The 10134-nt window shown below is 58.6% G+C and overlaps 1 protein-coding gene across 1 annotated transcript; it reads right to left on the bottom strand.

The window, feature by feature from the left end:
- Positions 1-3145: 3145 nt before the first annotated feature.
- TSPAN1 (tetraspanin 1) lies at positions 3146-7823 on the bottom strand. The gene is made up of 8 exons (XM_039711391.1): positions 7768-7823; positions 7575-7639; positions 6387-6593; positions 5912-5986; positions 5115-5210; positions 4613-4750; positions 4087-4170; positions 3146-3842 (listed from the first exon to the last, which is right to left on the bottom strand). Exons 2-8 carry the CDS (start codon positions 7629-7631, stop codon positions 3789-3791), a joined length of 711 nt encoding a protein of 236 aa, XP_039567325.1. The 5' UTR covers positions 7632-7639; positions 7768-7823; the 3' UTR covers positions 3146-3788.
- Positions 7824-10134: the final 2311 nt, after the last annotated feature.

Below are 10134 nucleotides of genomic sequence, written 5' to 3'. Positions count from 1 at the left end.
GGCTGACCCTTCCTATGGCACATGGGTTCCTCTGTGCCCCACAGATGGAGGGAAGAGCCTTCCAGCCAGAGTCCTCTGGGATAACACACCAGTCCTCTTGAATGGAGAGATCTCATCACTAGAAGGATGCTCTGTGCTGGCCCCATCTCCTTTCCTGCGTGGGAGGGAGTCAGTGGTGCTGTGCCCAAACACTTGCATCCCAGCCCAGGGAACTATCCTAAATTTTCAGCACCCTCTGCCTCATAAAAAGTCATAAATGCCAAAAGCATTTATGACTTAAAAAGTCATCAGTGCCAAGGTGCCCAAACTACTCCCAGGAAGGGGCTCTGCTTGGCTTCTCCCCTTGCTCCCAGCTTTGAGGGAAACAAAGCTGGGAACAAGCTTTCCTTTCCCTGCACCCAGCCCATTCCTGTCCCTGTTCCCTGCTGTGCCTGGAAACACAGGGCTGCCACCTCCTGTGCCCACATTTAAGGTAGGTGGCAAATTAATCTTCAACTGGGTATCCAGGATTGCTGTGACGGTTGTTGTGCCGTCCCTGCCCCGTGCAGCATTAATGATTAACACGCAGTTCAATGTCAGCTCCTGCCTGCTGCCTTTTGAATAGCCCTTGCATTCCCTCCTCTGATATCCCCACAAATAATTAGGGCAGGGAGCTGCCTAGAAAGCACTGTTGGGGTTAGGCTGGCACTCAGGATCCTTGATCTCTGAGGAGGAGGAGAAGGGGAGTCAAGCAGGCAGTCTGTGCCACGGAAAGTGTGCATTGCCTCACTTCTTCCCCTGGAGCAGCCCTTCAAGGATATCCTCTTCTCCCAAGTCTGGGAACATCCTGTCCCAGCTTTTACAGCAGGCACTCCTTGGGCAACTAATGCTGGATGAGTTTGCTTTTGTTTCTTATTACCCTCTTTATTACCCAAAGAGGTGCAGCTCCTCCTCCTTTTCATGTACCTGTTCCCATCGATGCTAATTCCCAGGAAGGAGGGGGCGGCTCCTTTCCTAAATTACGATCACTGCCCACTCCCTGCCAGCACAGGCGCCTGCACCACACAGGGTTTCTCCTGCTGTGCCCTGGGGCAAGTCATGCCGCTGGAGAGTGCGCCCTGCAAATCTCCAGGAATTTTGGTCTCTGTGTGGCTCCCACCATAGCGCTGGCTGCTTGCCCAACGTCCCTGCAGGGAGACTTTGCCCTCCTTCCTTCCCTCACCCTGTATCCCAGGTGGAAAAGAAGAACCCCCAGTTTGGCACACGATGTGCCAGGTTCTCGAGCCATCTCCTGCCATCTTCCGGGGGCAATAAGGAAGTTTCTGTTCGTCACCACAAGCCCTCAGGGACATCTCGGCCTTGTGCTCAGTTTCTGATTGCCCCAGAGTGCCAGTCTGTGAGAACTGGGCAGTTCTAAGGGATATAAAGTGCAGAGGTGCCTGGTGGGAGTGGGTGGTGGGCTGGGATGTGCCACGGGGCTTGTGGGGGAGCAGCTGGAATGGGATCTCCCTGGAGAGCCCAAAGGCTGTGGCAGTGCTTGGGTGATGGAAGTGGAGGGCAGGGGCACAGGGAGGCTGTGCCAGTCCAGTTTACCCCCCACTGCTCTGATTTTGGCTGCCAAGAGCTGTGGAGGGCAATTGGGAGGAATCACATCCGCGAGGAGAAACTGGTCCTGCAAGTTTTCCCAGCAGGTGGAGGGGAGGGACCAAGCCAGTGGTTGCAGGGTTACTTACAAAACTCAGTGCCACACAAACAGCCTGTTCTGACCCATGGAAACCCCACGGCTAGGAGGAGCTGCAAAGGTGGAAGCCAGCAGTTTCACCCCTGAGCCTGCTCGGTGAGAGGGTGTGTGCCAGGAGCCAGCTCTGCAAGGCATCCCAAAAACAGGGGGCAGAAGAGGACACAGCCAGGTGTGCCCAGCTCTGTGCCAACTGGTTCCTGGGCACCGTAACACCTCCAGGAAGGGATTCCTGGCAGCTCCTGCATCCTTGAGAGGGATAATAGGGCATAAAAGCCCTGACGCCACCCATGAGGTGACGCCAGTTTATGGTGGAAGTGGGACCTATTTATTCACCTGTCCGGGAAAGACGAGGCTCTTTTCTGGCAGCTTCCCCCACACCTTGCCATGGGGCAGGGCCAAACACCATGTCCTCAGGGCTAAGTAACCCAGCGTGGGGAGTGGGTGCCCGTGCCTGTCTCACTGTTCCCTGCCTGCTCCTGCCCGTGGGACAGGTTCTGGATGGCACCAGGGCGATGCCAGACCACAGCAGTGCCTCGGTGCAGCCTGGTACCAGGCAGGGCTGATAAGGGGGTGCCACAGCAGGCACAAAGCGAGGCAGTGCTGGGGAGGCTGTGTGCACACTGGCCTCCTGCCACCACCCGTGCCCTTCACCACCCCTGCCCCACAGCCCTCGTGCTCTGCCCCACTACCACGGCCAAGAGGGTGAGGGTGGGAGCACCACGCCAGCTGTACTTTTGCAGTGGAGAAACTCCCTTCACCACCCCTGCCCCACAGCCCTCGTGCTCTGCCCCACTACCACGGCCAAAACAGGGTGAGGGAGCCCTTGAGAGCACCACCCCCACTGTGCTTTTGCAGTGGAGAAACCGAGGCAGAGTGTATCCTCAAGAGCAGAGAGGGAGTAGTAGTAGAGGTGTCTGGAAACCCCCCAAGCCCACCCATAGCTCCCACAGCCCCACACAGAGGGAAGGCAGGTGCATCAGACACAGGCAGTGTGTCTGGGGTGGAGATGTTCAGAGGTGGGGGTGGCAGGATCCATCCCTCTCCACCACCCCACTCCAGGTTCCTGCAGCTGATGGGGACACAGGAACCCCCCAGCCAGCCTTGCCTTTCAAGCCAAGCTGCTGCTCAGTCCCTGGCTGGGTGTTGTGAGCAAGCAGTGGCTGTTGCAGAGAGCAGGGGCTGTAAGGGTGGTGTCCTCCCTGCACCCTGTCTGTTGTGCAAACACAGGGCTGGCCTGTTTCCGAGCACCTGAACAGGTGAGGAGCCACAGGCAAGGAGGGCAGGGAGGCTGTGGCAGGGCTGTGCTGCCTGCAAGGACGTGGAAGGGAAGGGGGGAGGGAGGCAAGGCAGCCCCCCCACCCCTGCACCCTCCCACCCCCCAACAGATATTTATTAAAGGCAGCACCAAGATCAACTCTAGAAAAGAATTTGTATCCAAGATGAAAAATTTATTTGCATTTCTTTACAGCATGGAGAGGGGCTCAGGCACAAAATGGCACAGGGTGCAGGGCAGCCAGGGGTGTCTCCATGCCAGGGGCAGAGACCAGCCAGCACCCAGCCACCCCTGTTTCAGGGGAGCACATGGCAACAAGGCCAGGGCTGGCAGAAGATGGGTGCAGGAGTAGATACATCCCCAGTGAGGGTGTAGTTACCCCCTCAAAGGGATGCAGGGGGACATGGTGGGGACAGTATGAGAGCAGTACTGCACCCACCTGCAGGGGCTTCTCAAGGCATCACTGTGCCACTGCCAGATCAGCAGCCCTGAACAGCCCCTGTGCTGCTTTATCTCCTGCTGGCATCAGCCAAACAGACCAAGCAGCTTCTCCCAACATGATTGGTGGGGGGGATACACCCCAAATCTCTATGTACAGGCTCTGTATGCCATATCAGTACAAAAATATACACAAACTCTACAGATCCCAGCTCAGTAGATCAAAATACAGCTACAAATCACAGTGCACAGGACAGCATCAGACCCAGGGAGGGATGGGGTCCCCCTGAGAGCATGGCACGCCACGGGTGAACCCCAGCATGGGGGGGTGGCAGGTCATCCTCCTGCCCCAGGGGGTCACTTCTCATCCAGCCGACAGTACAGGTACATGGAAACCGCCATGGATGCAATCTGGGGGTGGCAAGGTGCAAATCAGCCCCTTAAATCTCCCTCCCCTTCCCAGCAAGGGTTTGGGTCACAGCCCACCATCCCCAGTGCACCAGGGGGAGGGCTGGATGTTCCCAGGGAAGGAGGCTCAGTAGCCTGGAGCTGCAGGTGGTCCGTGGAGCTGCAGCAGCCCCTGGGCCCCCCAGGCTGGTCCAGCCCCAGCCCCAGGCACAAGGAGAGGGCAGCACAGCAGTGCTCAGGCACTCACCTCCAGGGCAGCGATGCCGGCTGCCACGCCGCCCGCCACTCCTGCGTTGGTCCTGATTTCTTCCAAGATCTGTTTGAAACAGCCCTGCACGAGGCAAGCACACGGGTGAGGATGGTGCTAGGGCACAGCATCCCCCAGGAAGGGAGATGCTGCTTCTCCAACCCCAAGCACACAGCTATGGAGAAGGTCTGAGGCTTCAGGGGCAACTCAGCCACTTCTCAGACCACATATTGGGTGTGGATCAAGGAAAGGAAGGGAAGAAGCAGAAAAAATCACCCAAAAAGGCGGAGTGGTGCCTGGGTTCATGCCCAGCACCAGGCATGCCACCTATTCCTTTTAGGACCAGAGCAACATAACAGCTTTACTTGTTTCTACCAGGGACAAGCCAAGGCCACCACAGCCTCCCCCCAGAACTTAAAGCCCGTGGGACCACCATGTGCAGAGCTGGGGCTGGAGCCACAGGAGAGGTCTCCCTCCCATGCCCAGGCACAGCTCAAGTCAGGCTCTGCCAGCAGCACCCCTGTACCTGGACAGCCATCTCTTCAGCCACTGTGCTGTTGCAGGACTTCTGCATGTCACAGCACTGCCTGGGGTAGCCATGGTGTGTCTCATAAAAGTAGGAGTTGTCAAAGTCTGTGTAGTTATTCAGGCCACAGCAGCGAACCTAAGAGGGAGAGAGAGGAAGGGATGGGAAGAGCATCCTTCAGGTCTCACCCCGGGCTCTGTACCATCTCAACCCCACTCCTGGGGGGGTCACCCAGCTCAACCCTGCTTCAGTGGGCTGCTCAGCAGTCACCTGGGGACCAGGGTTTTGCCCCACACACCATCACATGCAGCTCTCACCCCACTAGATCCCAAGCAGGTAGTTCCCAGGAAGCTGGGAAACTGAGGAGGTGGTGACAGCTCAGCACATCCAGGACTGGGATGTGTCCCCACTTCCATCTCACTGTCCCACCCAGATGTGCTCCACCTAAGCCCATGTTGGGAGGATCCCGACCCACAGGAGGGGTCCTCAGGGCTCAGCACACCTCTGTCATGGTGATATTCCAGATCTCTGTGAATGTGTCATTCACCCCATACTTCTTCAGCAGTGGGGTCACCAGACCTGTCAGTAATGTCTCTGCCTGGAAGAAAGGGCAGAAAAACACCATCAGAGAAGGTCCTGGGGAGCACCACAGAGCTCAGCACCCCCATACTGGTCTCAGCCTATGGAGAGGAGACCAAAACGACCCAGCATGGCCAGAAGCCACACCATGTCCGTTTGACCCACAGAGAGTTTTCCTCTTCCCCACTAACCAGTGCTTAATGGCACAAGGTCATTTATGCCCAGTGAGTCATCTGATAAGCAGAGTTGAGTGAGGGAGCCAGGAATGAGTTTGCCCTGCGGTTGACTTCTCCAGTGCCTAATGAGGCAGTCACCTTTCTCCCCAGGTGGTTTCTCAGGTGCCTAATAATGGGGTGAGTTTGCTCAGCATGAGGCAACAGGGGACTTCCTCCCCCAGTGGCTCCTACCCTCAGAGGTGGGGAGGTGTCAAGCCTAAGCTGGTTTGGGACTGAGGGGCTTGACAGAAAGAAGCAGGCAAAACTTGTCCTAAAAATATGAGGGGTATGATGTAACAGGAACCCCTGTTCCCACCACCCTCAGCTGCTCCAGCCTGCCCACGTAGCTGGTGCCAGCAGTGACCAACATCCCTTCCTCCTGCAGCACTGACCACTGCACAGCAGCCACACCCATGGGCAGCACTGCCAGCCATGGCTCCTGTTTTCCCAAGGGGTAGGACATGTCCCACACCAGCCCAACCCAAGACTTGGGTATTGCACTCACAAGACCTGTGAAGACCAGAGCCACCACGGCAGCAGCAACTTCAGCAATGAAGATGATCAGCACCACTGAGAAGAACTAGGACACAGCAAGGGGAGGGAGGTCAAATTGACAGCCAGAATTCCCAGGAGCCCCTGGAACTCATCTGCTTCCCCAGGGCTCCAGCCCTCCTGCCTCCCTGCCTTCAGCTCTGCTCCTGGCCAGGAGCAGCACAACCCTGGAGTCCTCCAGCTGCATGGGGCTGAGCTCTCTGGACACGCTCCAAGAGAGAGACCTCAACTCAGCACGCGCTCCTGCCTCCTCTCACCCTTTCTGGGGCAGACCGAGTCCAGCACTGCCTTTCCAAGGGCCACCCAGACTGCCACCACACGGAAACATCCACAGATATCACCTCCACAGAGAAATCTGCCCATCAGGTCTCCCCCACCACAGACCCAGCTCAAGAGAGGCTTGATAAGGAGGTCAGTCAGGTCCATACCATCATCAGGAGACATTTGCTCTCCTTCTGGGCACCGTAGCACCCGAGGAAGCCGATCACCAGCAGGATGGCACCAATGACGATGAGGAGATAGGCCACATTCACAACCTGCAGGATGCTAGTGGAGAGTGTCCCAAATATTTTCAGGAATGACTCTCCGTCCACTTTGACCCAGATGCCAACTCCCAGGAGGGTCCCACCACTGAGCTGGGAGGAGAAAGGCAATGTCAGCTTTGAGGGAGGCACAAGATTTGGTATCTGGGCAAGGCCCTGGCACAGGTGTTTCTCCCCTCAGCAGTTTTTCACCACACCAAAGCAAGACTTTGTGGCACTGAAGGCAGCTCAGGGCACTGCCAGATGGGTCACTACCCTGAAACACAGCCCAGCACATCCCCTGGGCAGTGTCACAGCTGCCCCCCTCCCCAGCCCAAGGGGTTCAGTGCCACAGTGCCACCAGCCTCCCCACGACCCCATGTAGCCAGTTCAGGCACTGGCCACCATCACATTGACGCAAGCTCCTTCACACAGGACAGCTGCCTGCCCACCCAGAGGAGGAGCTGAGCAGCCCCTGACCCCAGACAGTCATGTACTCCTGGGCAAGTTCAACTCTAGGCTGCCTGCAGTCTGTGCCAACCCTCCCCTCTGCCCACTCGACCTTCCCCACCACACTCAAATCCTGGCAGGAGCTTTACAGAGGGAGTGTTTCAGCAGAGGGAGCCGGGAGGCTCTGCACCCCCTCCTTCCCAAGGCTGTATCCCACCACATCCCTTCCAGGTGGCTCCTGCAGAGCCAGGGCAGCTCCGGCCAGCTCTACTCCCTTTGCCCCGGGTGGAAGCAGAGCCTGCATGTCCTCTGAATTCCCGACACCCAGGAACCCCAAAGCCACAGTCACACACGGGGGCTGCTCTCCTACAGAGGCAGAACCCCCAGGCAGGGAGGGACGCAGCAAACCCACTGTTCTGGGGCATCAGCACAGCGAGGGACAGGGGCAGCTGATGCAACAGCCACTGTCCCCGGAGTACGGCACAGCCCTCGGGGCTTTGCAAGTCCCACCTACACCCACCTCCACCCCATCGCCCACAGAGAGGAGTCCGGAGGGGCAGGGGAGCGCGGCCAGACCCAGACCCACCCCATACCCGGCTCCGCGGGACCCCCTCCCGCAGACCCCAGCCCCCGGGGCGCACTTACGAAGATGGCCAGGTTGAAGAGGATCATCATGACCTTGATAAAGGTGAAGCACCCCATCTTTGCACCTGGCGAGAGTAGAGAGGTTACCGGGGGGCCCCCACCCAGCACAGCTGCTGCCGTCCCGAGAGCCCAGCGCCCCTCCAGGGAAAACCAGGGGGTCCCCAAGTGGCGGGGAGGGACAGAGCCAACTCACCTGAAGGGAGAGCAGATCCTAGCGTCCGGTCCCGTCCTGCTCCAGCCCGCTGTGCCTCCACCTCCCGCAGGTGCCGCCTTTTAACCGGGAGCAGCCCGGGGCCGCCCCCGCCGCCGGAGCCCCCCGCCCCGCCCGGCCCCGCCGGGGCCGCCCCCGGTGCCCGGAGCCCTGCTGCCCTCTGCTGCTGGCAGCCCTGGGCCGCTCCCTGCCCGTGTCCCCTGCCTGGGGACACTGGGGCAGCGCTCCCAGCCCCGGCGGAGTGTCAGCCCGTGCCGGAGTGCGGGTGCCACCGCGCCGCCCTTCCCGCATGCTGGGCACCGAGCTTGGGCTTTTCCAGCTGTGGGCACCGAGCACTCACAGCCCCCGGGTCACGGCCTCCCTCTGCCAGCCACGGCTGGGGCGCCCCGTCTTCGCAGCTGATTCTGTGGGTGACCTGCTGCTCCCCCTTCTCAGCAGCACTCGGGCAGGGGTCTCTCCAAACCCCAAATTTCCAATATCCTGGGTCAAAAGAGAAGCTGGCAAAGGAGGGCGCTGGGGAACGGCTGCACGAGCCGGTTTCCAAAGGAGAACCAAAGCTGCGCAGGCCATCCCGACTGCTGCACAGGGAGGTGGATTATTGCTGGCGGGATGAGGCGAGAGAGGACAGTGACAGTCATGACAGATGCCAGCACTGGAGCAGTCAGCGGAGACCTGCCATTGCCTAAGGGCTGCCAAAAGTGATTTTCTTTGGAAAGACGCTTTGAAACGGGGCTGGTTTCCCACAGAGGACTGCAAGAACCACAGAGCACAGAGTGGGATGCTGCCTCCCCAGGCCTGACCCTGGCAGTGGTCCTTGCCCGTCCAAGGGCTCCTTTGGGGCAGGAGCTTGTGCTGGTCCCCTCACCAGTACCCACAGCGTGTCCTTTGAACTTGTCATCAAACCACAGAGGTATGCAGGGGGCAGGGGAGACCTCATCCTGCAGGAAACCAGGCTCTGTGTGCTCAGCACACCCAGCTCCCCCAAAACCCCACAGCACATTCCCTGCCTGGCTGTAATGATACATTTCAGCAGGATGAAGTCAGCCCCATTGGCTCCAGCCAAATCACTGTGGTATTTGGGGGAAGCCTCCAACCTTCCCAGGCACCCTGGGTATGAGCACAACCCGTGCTGCAGATGGGGGCTATAGCCCTCGCCCCCTCATTGCTGTAGCCTCAGCCCTTTCCTGCAGCAGCTGCCAGGAAGCTGCTCAGAGTCGGGGCCAAGCCTCCATTCCTCTCCCAAGGGGACAGATGCTCCTAAACCCCCTTTCATATTGCCCCTCTCCCAAAAGTTGCTCCATCCCAGCCTGTGTGTTTGCTGCACACAATCCCCCACCCCAAAAATAATTTTTGGCAAATATGTGAATACTTGCTCTCTTTCCCAGTCATTGCTAGCCACAGGGGAATAATGAGGAAAAGCCATGGACTGTTCCCCTCGCCTCCTCCAGCTCCTGGTGCTGCAGCCTGGGGTTCAGCTGCTCCCCAGCATCCCCCACCTCAGCCCCATTAGGGAGCCAGGAGTGGATTTTCTGGTTCTCTGGGAAGGCCTGACCTGACCACAGAAGGACGAGTCCAGTGACATTCCCATGTCCCTGCTGCCCAGTGAGGCCACGCCATCTCCCCACTGTCCCCATCCTCTCCCACAGGCCAGCTGGATCCTCAGCATCCCCTTCCCTGGAGCATGGGGATGCCTCTCACCAGGGCAGGGGCAGCAAAGCTCCTCCAAGCAGCCTGTCCCTGGGACACTGAGAGCAGGGAAGTGGCCTCAGTTTCCCTCCTGGTAAAGCCCTGGGTAAGAAGGCCCAGGCATCAGCAGCTATGGAGACCAGCCAAGTCTGTGACTGGCAGGATTTTGGGAGATCCCCAGCCAGGTGAGTCCCTTGCAAAGGGCTTTCACGTGTCTGTTTTGGGCTGGCAGCATCTACCCGGCTGTCTGTCCAGCACCCAGACACCTGGGCAGTCAGGATGGATGGACACACGGCAATGTGCCAGCGATGAGCCTGACTTTGGGTTTGCAGATGGAAATTACTGAATGGTGCAGATTTGTGCTGAATTCATCACTTCCCACCTCCTGATGCAGAGAAATAAATATCTGCATCAGCCAAAAGTTTTTGATGTCTTGAAATATTTCAGTTCTCAGCTTTGAAAGGAGTCAAAGCATTTTGGCTGGAGAGCTGGGGAAATCCCAGTTCCCCCACCCTGGGAGGGACCAGGCAGTGGGACCACACCGATTTCCCTGTGGCTGCAGCTCCCGTTTCCGGGGGAGCCCTCCTCATTTCTGTGGCTATGTGCAAAACCACGGCTTGAGTGCCAAGAGCGGGAGCTGCCCCATCTGGTGCTGCGACCTCT

This window comes from Passer montanus, unplaced genomic scaffold (genome assembly GCF_014805655.1).
Source record: "Passer montanus isolate IOZ18808 unplaced genomic scaffold, ASM1480565v1 scaffold25, whole genome shotgun sequence".
NCBI lineage: Eukaryota > Metazoa > Chordata > Aves > Passeriformes > Passeridae > Passer > Passer montanus.
Note: the sequence above shows the minus strand (reverse complement) of the source record. Positions and strands in the feature narration are given on the sequence as shown.